Below are 24277 nucleotides of genomic sequence, written 5' to 3'. Positions count from 1 at the left end.
TAACTTTGTCCTAACTACTATCATAGAGTCTAGCAAACCAGCTCGAATAGCAAAATAATATTTCTTACTATAAGCCAGAATAAATGCTACTTGAGATGCTTCTTTAGGCTCTAGGTCACTCGGGTTTTACTGTCTTCTGTAGGGAATATTGCAGAAGAACTTGAAGTCACAATATGCCTCTAGTTTATATTTCGTTGTTGTTTTATTTTTATGTTGTTTGTTTAGCCTTGCAAACTGAAGAGGAGTATCTCAGTGGAAATTGTGTGGAGTTATTTCCCAGATTTTATCCTTGTGCTTTCTTTTATTTTTCTTTTAATAGCCTGGATGCGTAAACACTACTGAAGTGGATATTAAAAAGTCTTCAAGAATGAGAAATCCACATAAAACAAGAAAGGTAAGTATTGCTATAACATAAAAAGCTGGAGGTGGAGGTAATTTATAACATGAAGTTCCATAGTTTCTTAAAACATTTTTTCTTGCTGATGCAAGAAATAAATACATAAATGTATGTTGTTAATTAATAAGCTCTTAAATAAGTTTGGTTAACAAAGGTTCTAATACTGAGTAAATGCTATCACATAAGAAATTGTTCGGAGAAATACTGACTAAGAAAATAAAAATATTTTTTTTGTTGTTTAGTAGATTGAATAAAGTATGTTAAAAAGTTTCTGTCGGTAGTTAAGGAAAAATTAATTTAAAAACGCTGTTTAAGCTATAATAGTAGTGCTTCTTGTGCAGATCTTAATGAAAAGGCTGGCTGTAGTTTACAAATAGATGCACAGAAACTATGGAAGAAATAACCTTCATCTACATTAAGATATGAACTGCCTAAGATCTCTGGGGACATACAGATTGACTAGAACAACATTTTCAATCAAATTCTTTGTATCATAATGATGTAGATTGAGTCCAACTTTAAAGTGTGCACTTTGACGTACATTTCAGTGTTTTTCAAAAAGAAAACTGGATTTAGAGTTGTTTGCTGCTGGCCATCCCTATTTACGGTAATAGCTGCCTTTCAATGTCACCCCCCATGTTTGATGTGCTGTTAATATAGAGACAAAATAAAAGTCGATCTTGTGTTCTATGGCCTTATGAAATTGTGCTTTTTTGGTAGAATTTATTGTTTAAAAACAAAGTTTTATGTGAGTGCATGGCTTATTCAGTTTCTTTAGAAACTAGTGATCTGGAATAACTTCTTGAGCACAACATACTAAAAGGTACAGTTACTAATAATATATGTAAAAGCCATTTTCTGAAACCAACTATTGCTCCGTATTTTTTGTGTAGTCTGTCTATGGTTTACAAAATGACATCCGAAGTCACAGCCCTACTCACACACCAGTACCAGAGACTAAGCCTCCCACAGAAGATGAACTGCACCAAGAGGTTTGCAAAATAACAACGAGCATATACATTTAGATAAACTTTTTTTTTTTTATTTGGAAGTTGGTATTAAAAAAAAAAAAATATTGTAACTGGGAAGTATGTTCAGAACAGATTGTTTGACAGAATTGTTTAGTAAACTTTTCACTTGCTTCAGGACATATGGATTTTGGTATGTAATCTTTATTAAAATTAATGAGACAAAACCTGACATATTTTGTATCTTGCACCAAGTAGTTGAAGGCAGTTAGGAACAGTGCCGTTGATGGGTTCTTTACATAGCTAAGCCTATTAGCTCCTTTAGTAGTAGACTGCTCACTCACTTTTACTATTCCTTTTACCATTTTGATTAGAGATTTGCAGGCATGCTTACTGCTCAGTGCATGCATGTATGGGTTCATACATTTATCTGCTGGTAATGTTTTATTAATCTTTCCTTAGGAATGGGAGAAGGTAAAAGTCTGAGGAATTAGTAACTTTCTTCAAAAATCTAAAAATGGCTAAATGGATTTCATCTAATAAGCCATTAGGGAAAGTTTTATATTGGTTCTTTTTTATTTTGTTTTGTTTTGTTTGTCCGTGTATAATCTTTTCTATTCAGTGGAAAATTCCATTTATTTTAGAGCTACACTGGTAAGTGTAGTTTTAAGGTAGATATACTTCTATTCTGTGCCCTAGGGTAAATCAAGGTTGAATTACAACCCTAACAAAAAAAGTTATGGAAATACAGTCAAGCAATGAATTACTCATAACACTCTTTGCTTTCCTTTCTTGTAGATTAAGCACTGGCAAATGCAATTAGACAGACATCGATTAAAAATGTCCAAAGTTGCAGAGAGGTAAGTAAATTGTTACATCTTGTTTTTTTCAATTATATTGATAACTATTGGGAAAACATCAGTGTGAAATAAATTCAGAGAAAGAGAGACAAGGGAGCACAGATGTTGTAAAGTTTACTTAAGAAAAGTGTGAGGTATGAAGTTCTTTTATAGTTATAAAGATGTCCCAGATGATATGCTAACATGATATGTTAGCTAGATAAACCAAGGTCACTGTAGGAGCCTCTGACCAAGTGGTCACAAGTTTCCCCTTGCATTGACAGGGAGGCTAAATGGAAATAGGTTGGGGTTCACTGTTTTGATATTTCAAAAGGGAAATCACTGCCAAAACAAGGGATCTGGTTGGGTTAGGTGATCTGAGCCTGAGCAAAATGGGTCTGAGCTTACATCAGGTCAGAACATAAGAATCTATCTCTAAATTGGACCAAAATATGTAAGGAAGGAGCTAGAAACCAAATAAAAATAATAATAATAATAATAAAAAAAAAGGGGCCTTCAGAAAGACTATTTTCAGCTTAGGCAGAGAAAAGAACTGCGGTATCTTACAGATCCAGAAGTAGAGAGTGAAAACAGCAAAAAACTGAGCTGTGTAAGACAAAGCGAAAGAAAAAACCAAACACAAATGTATCTTCATATACATGTGCATGTATGTTTACTTTTACATGTGTACTTATGTATATACATGCAAGAACATATATATTTATAAAGACAACAGGTTAGAAATTTCTGTTTGCTGAACAACAACAAAAAAGAATACAGACTAAATATAAGCAGGAACAAAAAGAAACAATATTGTTTCATTTTTCAATGATTTTCAATAATTATTAGGCAAAAAAGAAGGTGAGAATAAGTACATGGTAAAGATAAATTACCAGAAAATAAGCAAAGTTTATAGTGTGTTTAAGTGAGTCAGAGTAATTCATAAACACTGAAGACTTTGGAAAAAAGTTATTTGTGTTTTTTTTGGAAAGCAATAAACTTGTGAGTAGTGCCATTTGATTAGGAAATAATAAAAATATTAACTGTATTTAAAAGAGGAAAAAAGGAGTCCCAGCAGCTGCAGGGCCAATAAATGTGACCTAAATAGCATGCAGTATTTTAGAACAGATTTTAAAGGAACTGATAATTAAAACCATAGGGGTATAAAATATGTTCCTTTATGAAAGCAAATGAGCATGGAAAAGGTTGCTTGATTTAATTTTTTAGTGCCTAAAGGAGCCCTAACAGGATCTTTGTGGAAATATTAGGAAAGTTTGTAGTTTATTTTATTTCAGCTCTTGACAAGAAAGATGTGAAGCTCCCTTCCTTCTTCAGAGGTCCACAGATTCAGGGGTAGTTGAAGCATGGGCACTTTTAAAACCAAGCAAACCTGTTTTAGCTTGAGCTTGTAGGTGACTTCTGAGTGTGTACACACCTGGTTACCATGGTTTGACTGATGCATGGTAACTTGTTAACTGGAAAACCTGATCAGGTTTCCTCACCTCCTGACATGACAACGTTTGATGCTTTTGTTTTCCTAGTCTATTAGCTTATACAGAGCAGTATTTGGAGTATGACCCTTTTCTTGTGCCCCCTGATCCCTCAAACCCTTGGATATCAGATGACACCACTTTCTGGGAACTGGAGGCAAGGTATATAATTTTATTTCTTCTTTTGGGGAAGGATACTTAACAGGCATTTCTTCAAATGTGAGGATGTCAGACAGAGGTATTGCAGTATAGTACTGAAATAGAAGGAAATGCAGTATCCTTTTGGTCTTTCCAGCTTTAATATCATAATATGGGAAGAGCTATGGATTAGTAAATCTGTGTAAAAGGTTACAGTGTTCCCGTGTGGGGGGAAAAAAAAAAACAAACAGCTTTTTAAAATCTGACAACGTTTCCTAGCTGGAAGTCCTTATTCTTCTGTGAAAGTGTATGCATATCATCTTTATCCTGTGTGAGTGTGGACTGCCTGGTTACTCATTGCTGAACATTTCACAGATATGACTGATCTGAAACATGAGAAATCTCTGGTTGAATTTTAGGACTCTATCTAAATTATATGCACAAAGTATTAGAATACTGAACTATGTCTGATCTTGTTTTGGTCTGTTTTGTTGTGTTCCCCTATTAGCAAAGAGCCTGGACAGCAGAGGGTGAAGCGGTGGGGTTTTGGCATGGATGAAGCTTTGAAAGACCCTGTTGGAAGAGAGCAGTTTCTCAAGTTCCTGGAGTCAGAATTCAGCTCAGAAAATTTAAGGTAAATGAGAGGGACTTTATATTTTAATAACTTCTAAGACACTATTTATTTATTTATTTATTTATAAACCATTCTTTATATGTTGTTTGTTTGTTATGTTTTGTTTTCTTGACTCCTTTAAAATTTTTCCTGTATCTTATCTTTTGGAGTTCAATCAGATTGCTACCTGATCCAATATTCACACTGAGGGAAAAAATTGTATAGTTAGCAGAGACTCACATGAAATATTTTACCGTTCGTGTCTAACTTTTGGTCAAAATACCCATGTAAAAGGCTTTCTCTCAGCTCATTTTATTTATCTAAGAGTCACAGAATGGTTGAGGTTGGAAGAGACCTCTGGAGATCATATAGTCCAACTCCCCTGCTCAAACAGGATCAAGCACAGTGCACAGGACTGGATTCAGATGGGTTGTGAATATCTCCAGAGAAGGAGACTCCGCAGCCTCTCTGGACAGATTATACAGGTTATTACACAGGTTTAAGATATTGACCCATGCAAAGCTTTTTCAGTAGCTTTTATTAAGTCTTGTACTATGAGAAAAGTAAAATTTCAAAGAAAAATAGTTTTTTTTTTTTAAAAAAAAGGGATTTAGGAATACAAGTCATAAACTTTCATTGTTGGTCAGATTTCTGTGGATTGTTGGTCTTTTGAAAATCTCCACCAAGATAATGAAGAAATGTTGCTACTTGCTGATCAGACAACAAAACCAGTGTGACAGCTACCTCTCAAATTCCTTACTAATTGCAAAATGCAAAGGTGTTGGTGTATGAATTGTGAATTAAATATATATATTTGAGTTGTATTTTTTTTAAGTGAGGGAGAAACATGATTTGACAGTAGTCCATATTTGATGGTAGTCCATCCATTGTCTAATAGCATATTTTGTTATTGCTTTTCTAAGAAAGTATTATTATGGTAAGGTTATTCCAAAGGCATAAATAGCAGCATTGCAATAGACAAGTCAGACTGTATATAGTACAAAAACGTGTACACTATATTTTTCTCTATTCTGCCTTCTTGTTGGATGTCATCTTCTCCATTTCCTATTCACTAATAGCATAAGAAATATAAAATCCTATTTGCACACATTCCAAAACTTAGAAAAATCATGAACCCCTTTTTTCTGTTCTAGCTCTTACTCCTAAGTGGTGCAGCATAGCTATTTATAGTAGTTACCTTTATGTATCTTATAAGTAGCATTTTGTGGTATTGATTCCTGAATGCTTAGTAATTGCACAAAGCTCCTTGTTTTTAATTTAAGACTGTCCACAGAATAACCAGAGATGGAGTTCTCTAAGTTGCTGGCCACATTCATGGTCCAACACTGAACTTGCATCACAAATAGATACTCTAGACTTTATGATATTTCCCAAACATTTTTTTTGTCTTTGCCTCTATGGAAATATAGCCTAAGCCATCTGTGTATATTGATAAATTCATTGGTTAAAGATACAGTTTTTTCTTTAAGTAGCAGGTGAAGTGCTAATTTATAAAATTAGAATGATACCACAAATAAGGATTTTTATTTTTATTTTTATTTGCTAAACATCCTGACAATTCCTTATGCAGAGCAGCTGTTCAAACATACATCTATCCAGCCTAGTATATGGTGCAGTTTCTATGCTTTTCTGTGATTAATTTGTCTCTCTGCCAACTAGTGTTACCCACATAATCCCTAGCTCTTTTTTCTAATCCTATTTACACCACCAACCACAGGCAAACTGCAAGTGACTGATCCAGAAAAATACCCTAGAGAAATTTGTTCGAGTGATTTCTTGATATGCCATCTACTCTTCTGCCTGTCTCTCTAGATTCTTATATTGGCATTATAAAACATATGATCTAAGCAACAGTGAATATGAGCTTAAAGGATGTCCCTGGGAAGGATCAGGCAGGGTATCAAACTCTTACTGAAAAGGTGCTTTCTGTGTTAATTTACTGAAGGAAAACTGTCTTACAATTGCATTTATGAATTTTCAAACTGAAGAAATCATTGCACAGTTAGGCTCAAATAGTAAAGTCAGGTTAGAAAGCATGAATTTGTAAAGCTTGTTTTGCATAGGAGTCAAAATGTAATAGATCTCAGGAACAGAAATGAAAAGCTTTTTGGACATGGTGGTTTCAAGCATTATTGTTAAATAAACCTTATGTTTAAAAGACTGATTTTTTGCTCACCTGTTAACCTCTCTATGTGAGTGAATTCAAGTTGGTAGCTCTAGTCCTTTTGCAGTCCTAATCATGATAAAATTTAAATTAAGTATCGTCAAACCTACAATGGGGAAGACAGCTGTGGGGACTGTGGATTCAAGCTACCTAATGCAGTACACAGGATATGCAGAGACTGTGGAGAGATCCAATATTAGTTGGTTAGAAGTATTATACCTCACTTCAATGAAAAAAATCCCTGAAATGTGAATCAATAATTAAGTCTATGAGATACACTGTATTCAAGTGTGATTATCTAGGTAGTTAAGTGTTCTGGTATTACTGTTTCATTAACTTGAACTGAGTGTCTTAAGATGGCTGAGAATCTGAATCTTAGTGGATATAGATTGTGTTTTAAGAAACAGAACAGGAATAAAGAAACTTGAGTCATGAGTTAAAACTGAGAACTGTGCAATCATTAGGTATGCAACCCGGGTTCACTTTCTTACTCTATATCTCTGTGCTTTTTCTTTGCCTGTAAATTGGGATTAAAAGCATTTTACTTTCTAAAGGGGTGTTGTTTTAAATGGTAGCAAAGGAGTAAAACTTACCCTTCTGCTGGGAGAGGGAACTGAGAAAGCTCTAAGCCATTCCCAGTAAATCTACCCCTGCTTGATCATTTAACAATGACGTCTTGAAAAGGTCTGATAAGGTCTATCAGCGTGGTAGTTTCATGACAGTGTGATTGCAGTTTGCTAAAAACCAGGTTGTATTCTGCATTCAACTAACACAGTCTGTATGGCTTGTAATCTTTCTTTACCATGCAGCTTTTTTTGGAAGGATTGCTTTGCACACAGGAGAACAAATAGTTAAAGTACCACACAATTTCAATAATAATTCCCACGGCCCATTACAGATATGGTGACCATACTTAAAATTTGCAATACTTATGTTTTAGCATGATCCACTGCTACTGAGACCAGTTGCAAGTCTGTCCAAGAACGGAAAAAGGAATTTTCAAAGACAATGAGCTAGTGAAATGAATCTTACTCCAGTGTGGAACCTGGTGACCTAATTTCTTCATCTCTGTAAAAAATCCACATTCCTCTCCATATCCTTTGTCTCTATACAGCAGAATTCTTTGGAAAGTTAGTATTCATATGCTGACTGTACATTTGCTCCCAGGTGGTTGTTTTGTAGGAACTGCAGCCTGATCAGAAGACTGAAATGGTTTCAGTCCGGCCAATCTGAAAGCCTGTCCAAGTGCATTATGCAGTTTTGCTGTAGATGGAATCTCCAAGGCTGCAAAAGCATCACATGTTAATCAGTGGAGGGCAGTGACAGCACATCTTCCATCATTCACAGAAGCAAAAGCCATTGGCCTTGTTGCCCGTTCCTTATTTATTAGTTTCCATATCGTATGAGAAAATTAAGGAAAAGGAGCTTTGGGTTGTAGTTGTCCGGAAAAAGAAGAGATGGACTGGGAAATTAGCTAGATTTAGGTGTTTTCTCTTTATGAAGCTTCTGTGAACAGACTGAGGCAGACTGAGATTTTGTGAAGTGTTTGTTGTGGATTCATACACGTAAGTTGCTGTAAGAATCTTCTATACTGGAGATAGATGCTTTAATTATGTTCTGTAAAATTAATAAATTAAAAAGCCACATGCACTACCAAAAATGCGCACTGTTGCCTACAGACTGTTTCAGTCATAGTGTTTAATTGTATGTTTAATTTACTTCAGTTATTCTGGTTATTCTTTTAATTGCACCAATTAAAGTGGTTTTACCAAACCACTGTTAGAGAGAATGTTTCAAGAGGTATTTTTTTTTTTAAATCAAATCCAGCCTGTTTCACTTTCTTCTTTTATTGTGCTTTGTTACTGATGACCAGTCTTGATGACTTTAAATGCAAAACATTTCTGTCTACAATAACAGTGGAAGACAGAGTTACAAAGTATGAAGAACAATAAACCATCCTTGATGGTTGCAAATCTGAACAGAAACATTGGCAATGATACTTTCTCACACAATATGGGCACTGGTAACCTTTATCCAGTTGATAATGTTGATTATGAGCCCCAGTTCTGAGTGCTAATAGCTTGGCCAAAACCTAATCCTCGAGGCTGAAATTGCCTATGCTTTACTTCCATTTCAGACTTAAGTGTAACCTTCAAGTCTAAAAAATTCTGCCATTTTTGCAGATCAGATCAGAAGAAACTAGTTATAGGATTTAATTTTCTCTGCCTTTTTGCCTTTTTTTTTTTTTTTGGAGACTTCATCACCACTGTCTTGAAGCTTGAAGTTGTACTTGTCAAGAAGGTGGATTCCAGGAGTCAAAGTGAAGTACTTCCTGCCCCTAGAATATATTAGATGATTTTTGCCATGAAATTTGTTAAGGTTTTGCTGAAAATGCTGAAGGGTCTGTCCTCTGACCTGTTGTGTTACATACTGAGTGCAAAGCCCATGTAATAGCCACTTCACTTTTTCCACATTGCCTAAACATAACGCATCTGTGGAGAATCACTGCAGCTTTTCTCTCTCTGTGTTCCCATGCTGTTCTAAATTTAACTGATTAGCTTGATCTGGGATCTGTTGTTGGCTGCTTGAGACATTTAGGTCAGTTAATGGGACAGAAGCTGTACTGCAGCTGTGCTATTTATCTGGCAAGGCCACCCTCACTTTGAAAGTAATCCAGCTGGAGGACATAATTCCCAGATGTCTTGCAACATGTGTCCTACCATGTCATGTGGCTGGAGGTACAATTATCATATGCCATCTAGTCTTGTTCAGCTATACATCTGGAATGTGACCCAGCATGGGGCAGCCCAAATGTTGGGACAGAAGACAGTGGCAGGTTTTATACCCAGCCTCTTGTGTGTCTAATCAAATGGTGCAGAGCATCCTCTAGAGAAGGTCTCCATGGTTGAAGCAAACCTACACCAACAGGACTTCCAATTTTCTTCCATGGACAGAGAGATTGGGCTCTAGATCCTTCCATGAAGTAGCACTGTGTGTATATAATTGTACAAAATATGCAGCTGGGTTTCCCTGTCCCCTCTTCTGGCTTTGCATGTATTTACTGTTGCAGACTATGCCTCCTTTGCTACAGGAGTCTTCTCTTGCTCTAGCCACAGCCCATGAGGCGGAGAGCTATAAAAGGGGACAGGGAGCTTTTTTGGTCTGGGACCAAGTCTTACAGACTCCATTTCATCTGCTTTCAACAATCTGTGCTTTTGCTTGCCATGTGATATTCAGAAATGTTATTTCTGAAAATGCAAGAGGTAGCAGCCTTATTTTTGGCATTTCATAACTTTGCACATTTGACTTTAACTCTTCTGTGGGAGGAAGGCAGACATTTTTGCTTGAAAGCTCAGTAAGTAGATTAAGATTTTGAACTGGATGTTGGCTGTGAAATAAGCTTCCTAGACATAACATATTGCAAAAATCAGCATTTTCTTCCTACTTTTAAAGAGGTTTCTATATTTAAAGACTCACGTTTTCAATAGGGTGTTTTGTTTTTGTTTTTGTTTTGTTTTGTTTTGTTTTGAATGCTGACGTTAGAAGAGTAAAATAAAATTAATTTATTAAAGACCCGGTGTTCAGCTGCTAAGCACATATCTATACAACCTTTTTATTCCATACTGGAAGCTGCATATTTTCTCAAAGTTCAGTTTTTTTTCCCATCTATTTTCCCATAATTGAGCCTACTATATGGAAACAGTTTACTTGCAAAACAAAATAGCATCCTGAGGCATGTTTGTGGTGACTTCCAGAAATATTGGCAATGATATAAAGCAACAAACAAGAATGTGACAGTTTTGAGCTAGATACTCGAGATGTCTACAGGGTGATAGAAAATGTGTGTTTACAAATAACTTCTTTCCCTTTCATTTTTCTATTCCTTACCTGACTTCGATACACATGAGTAATCATTCAGTCCCAGAAGATGCATTTGAAGGGGTAGGCACTGCAGGATATACACTTTTAAATGCAAATATTGAAAGCAGCTTAAGGAAACCAAAGTAGGTTGCCCTAACTTGACAGAGTGAACTGAGTTAGAGTTTGTGAGCTGTGCAGTTTTAGAACTTGAGTTATGAGACTTCTATTCTTCCTGCAATGCCATCAGATTCTGAGGATATGTCCCCAGGCTCTGTGCAGATCTGTGGCCAACTCACACTGTAGTTCACAGAGGTATGTGGTGGCACCCAGAATTTTGGGGAAAAAAAAAAAAAAAAAAAAAGTTTCTGTGTTGGCACTGACTCTCTTTGTGGCCTTGTTGAGAACACTGTACATTATTAATGTATTTGCAAAACTGGAGCAATATTACTTCACTATCTCTTGGAGAATCTTAAGGGATTGTTAGACTGAAAAATTGTGCTACAGAAAGATACTACAGAAACTGGAGGGTGTAGAAAAATATAAAAGTCAGCTCAGCATAGTGAAGCTGACTGTAGTGACTTGCAAGTGATGAGCATGGGCTCCATCCATCTGTGCCACAACGGAGTTTCAAAAGAGGAATGTGAAGGATTAATTGCTTCCCAGAAGGTAAATCATCTCAATTGAAGATTGTCTTATAGGAGAAGTACTATAAGGTTTTCTTTGTTGTGTTTTACTGTCCTCTCTTAAGAGTTGGTGCAGTAGCTGTATTAGGATTTGGACTGAGGGTAGTATCATTTGGCTTTCTTGGAGGCCTGAATACCATTCCATGGTTCCTCTTTCCTAACCATTCCCTATATAACTAAGCTAGGAGAGCTCAGTTTGATCTCATAGCATAAGCAGGGTTGAGACACATTTTAAAGGTACACCTAAATTAATTGTCAGCCTTCTAAAATCTGAGTTGCTTCACAGTTAACTCACTTCAAGGTTCAGCTGACCTGTTTTGCAGGGTCAGCCATGTCAAAACAACACGGAAAAGCTGCAGTGGTGTATATTGGATATATAATGTGAGAAAAGTCATACTTTAGTTGAGCTCTCTAAGGCAAGAAAATAAATAAAATCTGTGTAAGTGGTCTGCACCATGTCTAAGCATGGGATCCTGACTGAATTTAGAATTGTTTTGACAACTGAGTAACAAAGCTCATAGCTAGAGAGCTGTGACCAGTGTGATCAAGCCTTTCTTTTGTGAACCTCCTCCAGACTGATGGAAGGATACCATGAAATGGCTGGCAGTGTACACGGCTGCTTGATGCTGGCTTGCACTGCACCAGAAGAGAAAAAAGAATTGCCACTTCCATTCAGCATTGTAGTAAAAGATATGTATAGAAATGCATTACTGGAGAAATAGTTGAAATTACAGCAGGCAAAAGAAATTCTTTTCTGGTTTATACATCATTTGTGGTGTATAAGTAACAAAATTACAGATACAGTTATATAGTTTATAGTTTAGCAAGACTGATTTATGTAGATAGCAAGAACATAAGTTCTTATTAGCTTCTGAAGTAATGTCAAAAAGCAATAGGTTTATTAGTGATATAAGCCCTTGTGGCTCAAGTGAAATGAAACCTCAGTTTAATTCCAGTCTGATGGAAACCTTCCTGTAAGCAAGTTATCCATACATAAGTAATGAAGTATTTCTCACGTGTCTCATGAAGGCTTTTTAAGGCAGCGGGATTGCCTGATGCAATATACCAGTTCTATGATCCCAGCATAAATGTATAGATTTTGCCTATTTTAGGGCATTTTAGATGAAACCTTCAGTTACTTTTCTTGTTACTTTTTTTAAGAGCAAAGAAGAGTGTTACTGTTTCATTAGTGATCATACTGAACTGGAAGTCAAGATGCTATATTGTACCATAGGTTCTGGTTAGCGGTAGAAGACCTGAAGAAGAGGCCTATCCGTGAAGTTCCTGCTCGTGTTCAAGAAATCTGGCAAGAATTTCTTGCTCCAGGTGCACCCAGTGCCATCAATCTAGATTCAAAAAGTTATGACAAAACCACGCAGAATGTAAAGGACCCTGGAAGATACACATTTGAAGATGCTCAGGTTAGTTTGCAGTCCTGTTTAGGGACATATAAAACACAATATTTGCTATTGAAATGTATATAGATAAAATAAGATATATTTGGGAATTAAATGGTAATGCTCTGTTTTCTAATATGACATTTTGGAAATTCAAATGAGTAACATTTCTTTGTTTCTTGAGGCCTATAAATTATTAATGCTTTTCATGAAACTTTTTTTCCTGGAGTAGAATCTTCAAGCAGTCTTCAAATTGAGCAGAGCATATATTGCTATGAAAATGATATTTTCATGTTCCTGTTTTCTTAATCTTTTTATTCAGTTACATAAAGAGAAAAACTTTTGCCCTGTGCACAACAATTTCTAGTTTTCAAGATCTGTCTCCGAAGGACTTCCCTTGATACAGGCTCAATGTCTATTCTCTCAATGCATGTCTAAAACTGTTGTTGTCATTTATACTAGTCAGAGGTTTCCATCATGAAAAAATATGACCTATGTGAAATAACACTTTGTAATGGCTTGTGCAGAAATATCACATTCCATGGATGTTGTATTTTCTGTTCCTTACTAAACTGTCATTTTACGAACATCAGGCAAAGGTCATAAAGATGTATTCTTCAATAAGCAGCATTATTGGAGTAAAGAACAGTCTGTAAACACCTGATTAGCCTTTTGGAATTTTGATTTATTCAATTTTTGAATATCAGAATATCATAATCAAAAAATATTTTTGGTCAGAGCTAGGTTTGTGAAAGTACATTTTTTTTTTTTTTTGAGATGGAAGATAAAGTTAAGAACAAAACAAAACAGTAAAATACAAATCTCAGATTTTGTCAAGAAACAAGCAACAAAAACAACAAACAGAAAGAAAGAAAACACAAGCACTTAAATATTAAATGAGACACTTCATGTGACTCATAACTTAATATTTCATATCTGCAAGCTTCTGAGAAAAGCAATAGCAAATAACTGGATTCACTGTAAAAATCATAGAACTAGTATCAGCAGCAGCCCGGTGATGAAAATTTAATTATTAATGCAAAGTGAAATGATGTCAAAAGGAGATTGAGATCATATCCCTGCAGAATTTTCTACAACTTGATTATTAGGACATCATCTTGGGAGTCAGGAGATGCAAGTCCCACAAAGCAGAGAAGGGAATTGAATCTGGCCTTTCTACTTTTTGGGAAAGTGTCTCTGTCTTAAATAGGAGGGGGAATAATTCTACTAATTTAAAAAGAAAAAAAGTAAATCTGTGTGCTCTCATTTTGCTATTAGAATAGCAACCTATGATGCAACAAAAATATTGTTATTAGACACTATATCATACACACTGTGCATTAAGCCAAACATGCAGGTTTTGCTTGCATCTACTGAGCCACTGGAGATTTAGGAAAGTAGTGAACAGTAAGGACATGTTGCACAAATAAACACTCCAGCAAGCTTAAAGGTTGGAAAGAAAATTTGTCTTTGCAGTTGACTCAGTAAAGGAAAATTAAATTATTTGCCAACATCCAATTTTTGTTTCATAAAAATAGGTGTAAAAATAGGTGTAAAATTTCAACACCATTTTACTTTCAGATCTGTTTTTTTTTTCCCCCATTAATTTATGGAAGTTGAGCATGCGATCTTTATGCAAGCTTTTTCCTTCTGTCAGGCTTCTGCATGTTTGATCCGGTTCAGTGTACAACTTCAACCAGGGAGCCTCCATCCCACAGAGAAAAGGGAACAGACCATACTCACCACACTCCAACTCAAAGCTTTAGGAGTTTTGCACTGTGCCCCACTTGATGTGACAGTTTTGTCAGGAGCAGGGCTCTGCCTCTTGAGAAAGGGACCACTTACAAGTCATTTGGCAGTCAGTGAGTCATTTAACTGTGTTTTAAATGCTTTAAAAAGCATTTCTGGACTGAAAGATGACCCCATGGAACTCCACATCAAATGAGGGTGATACCTAAGTAAAAACAGACTGATTGTGCTAAATAATAACCTGACTCAATTCCTGACTTATTGTACATTAACAATACTAATACAACCTAATTTCTACTTGCTTTTACAGGGTTGATTTTTGAACAGGTATAACATTTTAATGCTCAGCATCACTGATATGTACAACAGTACCAGAGTTCTTTTTGCTCTCAGTTGGTTGAATTGTCAGTTCTCATAGAAACTGAACAGAATTAAAACTCCCCCAAATGAACAAGCCTAAATTCTGAATATATACCAGATTTTCTAAGCTTAGTGTAGAAAATACAATGAAAGGCACTTAGAATTATTCTCCGGAATTTCTAACAAAACAAAGATTAAAAATCAGCTTTAGTTTTGCCCTGCCATAATTTGCAATGTGATTTTATTATTATTATTTTTTTATTAATTATATCCAGCAGCAAGCTAAGCAGTATTTACTTTACACAGTTTATTTGTTCTTTCCTGATTGCTGTGCTACAAGTTTCTTGTAGTAAAAGGTAGGGCTTAAGTGAAAGGAAAAAAAAACAAACAAACAAACAAAAACAACAACAACAACAAAAAACCCTAACACAATCCAGTAGATTTTTAAAAATATTTTTGTGAAAGTATTTTATGCTTAGATTTCTTTTTCTAAAAATCCTTCTTCTAAGATTATATCCAGAACAAGATTATAAAGTGTCCTACATTAAAGATTTTAGTGTTTTTATTTTAGTTTAGTTTTAATTTTACAGAGATGAACATACTCCAAGAAGAAAAGCTCTATAAACTGCTTGTGTCATTTTTTCCTGGATTAGGGTTTCCAGATTTTAATATGCATCTGAAGAATAAATATATTGGAAATTAGATAAGCCTGGAACTACTTTTCAATTTGCATATGCATTTTCCTTTTTATATTATCAGCTGGATAGCAGAATAAACATCTCAAATAATGCTTTCAAGAGAAGCCAAGGGACATCCCCCCATAGGTTAAACACTTATCTGTTGTGCTAAATTAGAAACCTGGCTCCTTTTCCAGCCTATCAAGTCAGAAAAGCATCTCCAGAAATGAGTTCAGAAAATCTGTTGGGAAAGAAGGTTCAAGGCTCCTGATTTTGTCACTTAACTGAACTGACTAATGTAAGGGAGGTTTGAAACTGGGCCTGAAGCAAGGACTCAGTTGTAAATGCTCAGAGAAGATAATTCTATAGTGAAAATAGGGACAAGAAGTTAAAGAAAGGTGTGCTGTATTAATATATCAGTATCAATATATTCATATCAATATTACAAATAGTTGTGATTTCTGCTTTAGCAACAGTCAGCAACTCAGCCTTAGCTGCAGAATTGCAACCTCCCATCACAAAGGACTTCCCATTCAAAGTAGCGCTAGCTGATATACATTTTGCAGATGTGATTGCTTCCCATTTTACTCATATCTTCCTTTATGGGAGTAACACCACCTTCTTTCCCTTTCAGGAGCACATTTACAAACTGATGAAAAGTGATTCTTATCCTCGTTTTATACGATCCAGTGCCTACCAGGAGCTGCTACAGGCCAAGAAAAAGGTATTGGTCCATCTTGCCTTTGTCTTGCCACTGTGCAAAGCAGTGGTTATGTTTGCAACAATACTCAGTCTTCTCTCCCCTGTGCCAGTGCAACTGGATATCTGGTAGGTGACCAACTTGGCGTGTTTGGAGGGTCACATACACACAGGAGTTCGATATACATATATGTGTATATATCCTGCATGTGGGCATGTTTAAGTGAGTTTATCTAGCAAAACTTATTTTTATTTTTACATCCCATATTGTACTGCTTTCTCTGTTATGAAGCACCTTAAATTGCAAAGTGCTTTACAAATACATTAAAAAATTAAATAAAATCCCAGAAGAATAGTCTTTCATGTTTGCAAGTTTGCTTATGTAATACTTGTTGTTCTCTTTATTCCACCTGTAAAAATTACAAAATGTGTTTAGAACCAGTCTCATTCATATGAATAACTTCTAATTTCAACTATAAAAATAGGGGCTTCCTAATTCTGTTTCTTTCCCTATTATTACGTGAATAGTTCTGAATAGGCTAGGAATCTGACTTGAAAGACTGATCATGTCACACTTCTGCAAACAGAGGCTCATGTCTTGGTATGTAATATTTGCTTAGAAAATTCCAGTTTATGGAATGAGTTCCAAATAGACATAGCCAAGAGTATGTGAAGCAGCTTGTGGAATGCAGATTTCTATAAGGATAAATAATTTATTAGTGGGCTCTAAATAGTGATATCCTACAATCATCTGGGAGCCTGCAAAATCAGGGCCCTGTCATTACTGGAATAAGGTAGTTATTAGTGCTGTAGCATTCTATTGTTTATAATGACGACCTAAAATTATATGAAAGCACTGTGTGATTTTGTTTTTTGTTCAAACATTGATTTCTGAAGATCCAATATAGAAAGAGATGTTGAAAATACCAGAATGCTACAACTGTCCGTGTGAAGTCCTTAAGTTTGTGATTGTCAGTTCATTAACACAAGATGTGCACTTCATTATTTCTTTTTATTTTCAGTTTTTCTTTCAAAGTAAACCATTTTGATCCCCATGAAAAATGATTTTTTTGTCAAAAACTATATCTGCTTTGCCCATCCACTGTTTTGCAGAGTCACATTACAGCTTCATACCTGTGTTTGCTTCCTGATTTATACAAACTTTGTTTTGCAGTCCATTGTTTCATCGATCCTTTTCTACTCCATTTTTCTTGCTTTTCTTTTTCCCCTTCTTTTTTCTTTTTGTTTCCTTTTTTTTTATTTTATTTTAAATTTAAGTTGGAAAACACACTGGATCGTCGAACATCTTTTGAGAAATTCACACGCAATGTGGTAAGTTTGTTGCCTCGGAAGACTAGTAAACCTGATGGGACATCCTTCTCCCTTCCCCCTCACTGATCCTTCCTTTCCCTTTTTGCTTCTCTAACCTGACAGTTAAAAGTGTATTTATCACAGTTTGTACAGTTTATGAATTTTCCTGGGAATGACAGCTTTATAACGTGCTTTCATTAGAACCCCTCCTCCCTAGCCCCTTTACCACTGACCTCTATAGTCACACATGGAGGAATGGACCTCTGGGAGCCATGCTTTTTACATTAAGAAGCATGAAATAATTCATCTTTTTTTTCCTTTTTTTTTTTTTTTTTTTAATTGTAGTAAAGAATCCATGAAAACCTGCTTAATGTTGTTCCTTTTTCTGGTGCTTCCCCCCCCCAAAAAAAAAACTAATAATCCTGATACAGGTTGAATACATTGGATTTCATTCCTCTCTCCTTTTTGTTTTACTAAAAAAGAGTTTGTCCCATTTTTGTAATTTGGCACAGGGGAAATAAACTCTAATAATTCTATCTTCTTTAATGTTTAGCACAGCTTCTTCAGGACCAAAGAAATGATGCTGATGAGGAACAAGGGTTTGATTGGGATTTTATTTTAATTATGGACTACAGGAACTGACTCTTTTTTTTTTTTTTTTTTTTTTTGTAATAAGTTTGGAAAGATATTTCACCACGGTAAAAAAAAAAAAAAAAAAAAAAAAAAAAAAAAAACAGAAGGCCGGTGAATTTGCTGTGGGCATCCTGTTGCCATCAGACAAAAGATCCACTGATTTCCTGAAATGTGGGATTCTTTTTACTTATCCAGTTTCTTTGGATTTTTTTTTAACATTGTGAAAGTTCCAACTAAAGCATTCAACGCATTTATTTTTGTAGGGCAGAAACATCCCTATTTTCCCATGCCATAAAAACTGTACACCAACACTGAGGGCGAGCACTAACCTGTTATGAAAAGAGGTAGAAAGATCTTGGATTATACTCAAGTTTGTCTGCATTGTCTGTTGAATTGTGCAGTTGATGCTGCTGTGTGTGCGTGTGCGTCTGTGGCTTTTTCTGTGACCTGGTTAGTGGAGCTGTGTGCATTGAAATGAAAAATATGAGAGCTTTCAGCAAAGATCATGGTTTTTGTTTTTTAGTTTCTAGGGAAGGAGAAGCAGTTCTCAGGAACTGCATCCCATATAATGGGGCTTAAGAGTATTTCCTCAAGTATTTAAATTATATATACTTTCCAGTAATCAGAAAAAGAAAAGAATGCAGTGAAAGAACAAAGTTTTGTGAGGCTGTTGGAATATCTCACATGTTAAAACAAAACTGTAATCCTTAACTACTTTCTTATAGGTAAAGGCTTCCTGTAATATGCTTTGAATCCACTGTAATCTGGAACAAATTTTAATTCAATGTGACAAAGCCAGTAAAGACTAAAAAGTGAATAAACAGCCACAAAGGAAACTATCCCAACATTTGAAACAAAAACCCCAATTTTTTGCATGGTGGTGTTGCCATAGCATGTTGCAGTGTGATTTGTGTGTTGTCTAAATAGGTCGATCTATAAAACAACATTATACATGACAACATTATACATGGTAATTCTACTTTTTCCCATGGAGGTGTTTAACAGGAAGTTCTATAGTAATAAATGAGCCTATGTCAATGAAAAAGAGCACAGAAAGTAAAGCAGTACATCTGGGACCTCTGAGAGCCAGGGTTTTCCCAGCCATCATGCCTCGCAAGCTTCAATAAGTAGGTTGGGAGTTTAAGCAGACAACAGACCAGGAATTGGTTATGGTAAAAAGTATGTAAGCAGATGGCTGCTAGGAGAGAAATAGAAAGCTTCAGGCAGATGTAAGGAAAATAAAAATTAAAAAAATAATAATAAAATAAAAAATAAAAAAGTGAGGACAGAGCAGGAAACACTGAGATTTCTCTTACTAAGTTTGCTCCCTCTTGGAGCAGTGCTGCTGATAAACCATCAGTTCTGTGCACAAGCACTGGACACCAGCGTTGTGCTCTGCAGGCATGCCTGACTTTCAGCAGCTAATCCCAGAGCAGAAGCACCAAAACAGCAGGATGCCAGAGATATAAGTCAGGCACAACAAAGAAGCTGTGAGATAAAGGTGGGAATGAAGTTTTCTGTACATGAAGCATTGGTACTTCTTCAGGAGAAGAGGGTGATTCATTTTTCATGGTACAAGCTATAAAATAAAAACTGTGGGTTTGCTTTTCCTGAAACTACTAGCCTATGAATATGGGGGGAGTCTGTCAAGTCAGATCATCTACAAAAGTAAAACATGTCACTGTAAAACATATATTCTTGGTTATATCAGTAGCTCGGAGGCTTGCAAATTACTCCAGAATGTCAGGATCCTCAAGTGCAAATCTTTTCCATGAGAGGACTGAGTTTGCATCCCCCCCCAGCCCAGGACCCCTTGCCACCAGGAATCCTTGTTCTTCCATTCTTGTTCTCAGTTGTGATGAGTTTGTATGTAATTATGTACCTCAGTACAGTGGTTCCAACATGCAAGAATGAGGGAAATGTTTCTCAGAATATCCTACAATGTACTGATTAACGTGTTCAACTGCAAAGGGAGAGACTGCGGTATAGATTTATTGTTCTGATCGATACAGAAAATAGATCTGAAATGGGTCTTCTACACCCAAGGCCAATGCTCTGGTCTCCGAATGATTTAGAAAGAAGAAAATGTTATTTTCCCTTCTCCTCTGATGTTTTAGAAAATTAAGATTAATTTTCATTGTTATTTTTTCTTAATTACATCCAAGTGACTTTCTGTTGATTAAATTAGACCTTTTTTTTTTTTTTTTTTCCAATTTTAAGTATTAAAACAAACAAACAAACAAAAAAAACCAACAACACAGTAACTTCAGTTGTGTCTAGGGACTGAACCTGAGTGGATGACCTTGTAATTCATAACCTGAGTTGTTAAGCTGGAGACTCTGGAGATTCCTGAGTCTTGTTCGACAGATCAGTGATGACTGAAAGTGGATTGTACTTGCTACAGAAAACATTTGCTAAACTAGCGAGATTAGAAACTTTGTAAGGGCAATCCCTCTGTATTATACCTTAAATTAAATGGAAATCACCTAGGATAATCAGTCATTATTTTAGTTTGGTGAGGAAAAAATTAAAGTTGAGCTATGTACACATAAAAAACTAGGCTCTACAGTTCTTTGACATTTTGGAGTTTTCTTTCCAGAAAACCTCTAATAATTCAGTACACTTTAATGAAAACCCTAAATGCACAACTATGAGCATCAGATATTTATCTTGCACTGTACATTTTATAGTGCAAAATTATTAATGCTTTTGGCAATCTGCAACAGACTATATGAATAGTGTTAGAAACACACCTGCATGCATGTACAATATAGGTAAAATAGTAGCAAACTGGCATTTGCCATATGTAACATTTATTACTGAACACTCAGTCTGCCTCTGAGTAGGAAACACAACTGTTATTGGTGTGTCTCCTTTATTCATAGTCCCAGGTACAGTGTGATAATAAAGTGCACACAAACTTTGTGCTGCTGGCATGATGCCACTGGATAGGTGCATAGTCTGGAATACCTTCTGCACCCAGAAGCGTCCCAGCAAAGTGAGTGACGGTGTGCCCCAGGCTCCCCACTGGCCTGCTCAGTCCCTTGGCTTTCCATTTGGGAATAACTGAGGTCTAGTCACCTGCAGATCCCCGAGGAGGTAAGTAGGAAAGTTAAAGGCATAAGCCAGGGAGCAGGAAAATCTCAACTGCTTGCCACAGTACAAGAGAGGGAGAAATCAGCTGCTTCTGTGGCATTTAAAAAATGAATTTTTTTAGAGGAATTTAAATTAGGAAAAAATCTGTATTAAAGAAAAAAAAGTCAGAAAACTCCTCCTACCTCAAGTAACAGCATCTACACTGCAAAGAAAAACAGGTGAAGGAAGCACTGATAACATTGATGGGAAGACTTTTGGCTTTAATTTCTCATATGCATTGGGATTTGTGACAGTGGCAGACTGAGCAAGCCTGCCTAATGCTTAGCTGTGATCACTGGTCTGGAAACCCAAAACAAAGGCATAACATTTACAGAGAAGCCTCACTTAATTGCCACTGCATGCACATTTTCTTGTCTCAGCAGGAACCAAGCTAGCAGGGCAAGGTGCAGTCTGCTCCTCAGAGCCTCCTTGGGGGAGATACTCCATCACCACGTGTGCGTGTCGCAGCTTCAGATGCCACCATCAGTGTTAGAGTTTCATCTGTTGTTGCCTAATTGTAGAGAAGGTGAAGAAATGGGCTTGTTACAAGTTTGTGGTGTTTTATGAAAAATACAGCCAGTGCAAGACTGACCAAACTCAGTTCATATATTAAGTTAGAGAGCCATCAGATGATGATTATCTTCACTCATAACCTCAAAAACAAGACCAGGTTTAATAACACTGAGTTTTAAACCATTATATGTTACATTATCCATGCACTTTCCAGCTGTCCCGCTTAGCTGTAAGAACTTACTTGCCAGTGTCCTTTGATGTTTTCTCCCTCCAAACCTGTAACATTAGTCCATTTCATGCATGAGATGAGAAATGTGAAATCTCTTGAACACAGCACATTTTCACAGTGCCTTAGTCCAGTGTCACTTAACATGCCATAGCAAATTATGGTCTAGTGATGGAAATTAAAACCCTCTAAGATAGCTTCCTTGTTTTTTGTCAGTGGGGGATAGACTTTATAGATGCTTAAACTGGTTTAACCTCTTGACATGTTAAAATGTGTCCCTTTACTGAGAAACAATGAAGATATCAATTTCACATTAATCAAGAAATGTTTCTTTATGAACAATTAAAACTTGTTGCATACCTGAGAGCTCTACCGTGACAGACCAGAAGTCCATGTAGCCCTGACATCCAAACAAAGGCTATATTTTCTTGAGCATAACATTGTGAACAAACTTTTATGCAATACAATCTGTGAGATCTTATGTTCAATGTGCAATCATGGAAGATTTCCTAATTAGACTATTGAAACTTGCTTACTGGTTATTTCTAAAAGTTAAAAAAAAATAAAATCACAAAGATTCTTGTTCGAAAAATGCAAAACAGTAGTAAAAATAATAAGCATTCATAGGAATGAAACTTTTTCCCTTTTCAGTTAAGAGATGGCTTATCTAATGTTTGACTAAAAAGAACTGACATAATAATTGAAATTTTTAGTTTGGAGCAATAATTATTCCAAAAAACTAGTGCTAGGCTGTCCTTGAGTAATGATACTCAGTTTAATGAAGAAAATCAACAGGAGCATCTGTATGAGATGCCAGTAAATGCTGGCCTCCTTGTCCTGCTCTGTAACAACAAGTGGTGCTGCTCTGCTTTGTCCTGGAAAGCTTTGGGCAGCCATGTGGTACTTGCATGGCCAGCTCTGTCTCTGGTAGGAGCCAGTTCTTGGGCCAGTGACTGCCATTTCCCAGCTAACAAACATTGACCTGTGTCCTAAGCTGCTGCAAGAATGAGAACTGCAGAGTAGTACTGAAATCTGGGGGGTCATGCCTAAGACAAACATGTACTAAATATTTGTCCAGTGCATTAGCACCTTGGAAAATGTTAGGTTTTACCCCATCCTTCTAATGTTTTTTCAAGATAAAACTGTCCCATCTGGCAAGAGCTTGAAGGTTAATCACACATGAGAGCAGCTCATCAGTAAATGCAAATATTAGTGGGGAAGGAAAAAGAAATGAAGAGGGAGCATCATCCAGCTTAGAATGAGTAAAATCAGGAATATGCATTTGCTCAGCCAATGCCTCTTGTTTACGGTCTCCTCCAAGACAGGGAAAAGCCCCAGTGAGAAGTTAGGAGAGGACTGCAACTCTCCACAGTAAGCAGAAGGATTTTGCACGTGCAACCACTTGACATTGAAGCTGTTGTGAGAAGTCATTCCCTAAATTCAGTAAATGCTACCTTCCTCCTCTTCAGCACCTTTCTGAAAGAGAACTATACCTGTGGGGCTGTGTGAGAGCAGCCTCCCATGCTGCTGTGGTAATTGAAGCAAAATCCTGCCCCCGTGGGCAATGCTAAAGCCTGTTAGAAAAGTGAGGGCTGGCTAAATCCTGACCTGACTTACAGTTTCTGTTCCTGTGCCTCTCCAGGTGTGCTTCTGCCAGAAGCAGTTTATACCAGCTCTGTGCATAGCACTGGGAATGTCACCTGGGATTTTTGTCTGCTGATGCTGGCCAAGCTGCTGGCATGCTGCAGCTGTGCCACATGTGAGTGGATGGGGAATGGTGAGATCAAGGAGGGTTGATCCAAGCTCAGTGGAAGGGTGAACAGCATGAACCCTTCCATTTTGCTCATGGAAGGGTTCATGCTGTTCTCCCTTTCCTAGTTGAATGAATGGAGTTTCCCTTTCTCGTTCTACCAACATCTGTTCTAGGGACCATAAAGAAACATGAAAAAAGCCACTGAGGCTGCTTAGCTGAAAAGATGAGAATTAGAAAATTAATATTTTAATCTTCATACATTTCAGCTCTGTTCCCTGTATAAATTTCATATTGTTTTCTTATAAGCCACATATGTATTGAGGTTGTTGCTGACTTGTTTGTCTGATTACTTGAGGTGTTAGTGTATAAACAGGTCAGTCAGCACATTTGTACATAGCAGCTCGTAAATCATCACATTTTTGTAGTCCCCCCCCCCCCCCCCCCCCCCAAAGATCTCCAAAAGTACACTTGGAAGGACAAGTCTGCATTAAAAAAGTTAATACATTGTGGTAGCAACACGAACACTGACACCAATTGATTTCGTATTCATCAATGTAGTTGTTTACTCCAGCTGCTCTGCTGCCTCCTTGTACTCTGACTCCCTTGTCAGGGTATGCGTGCAGTTTCATTTATGCTGGTGTATTATAATA

The 24277-nt window shown here is 36.5% G+C and overlaps 1 protein-coding gene across 8 annotated transcripts in view; it reads left to right on the top strand.

The window, feature by feature from the left end:
- The window catches only part of RGS7 (regulator of G protein signaling 7), a 273357-nt gene that overhangs the window by 214417 nt on the left and 34663 nt on the right, over positions 1-24277 (top strand). For 5 of the 8 annotated variants that reach the window (XM_068676310.1, XM_068676303.1, XM_068676302.1 and 2 more), the window contains 7 exons: positions 320-394; positions 1291-1389; positions 2164-2225; positions 3746-3856; positions 4341-4466; positions 12409-12595; positions 15992-16081. In XM_068676310.1, coding sequence (XP_068532411.1) covers positions 320-394; positions 1291-1389; positions 2164-2225; positions 3746-3856; positions 4341-4466; positions 12409-12595; positions 15992-16081 — 750 coding nt within the window. The other 3 variants (XM_068676308.1, XM_068676304.1, XM_068676306.1) reach the window with 2 other exon arrangements.

The sequence above is a fragment of the Anas acuta genome, chromosome 3, assembly GCF_963932015.1.
Source record: "Anas acuta chromosome 3, bAnaAcu1.1, whole genome shotgun sequence".
Classification (NCBI taxonomy): Eukaryota; Metazoa; Chordata; class Aves; order Anseriformes; family Anatidae; genus Anas; species Anas acuta.
Note: the sequence above shows the minus strand (reverse complement) of the source record. Positions and strands in the feature narration are given on the sequence as shown.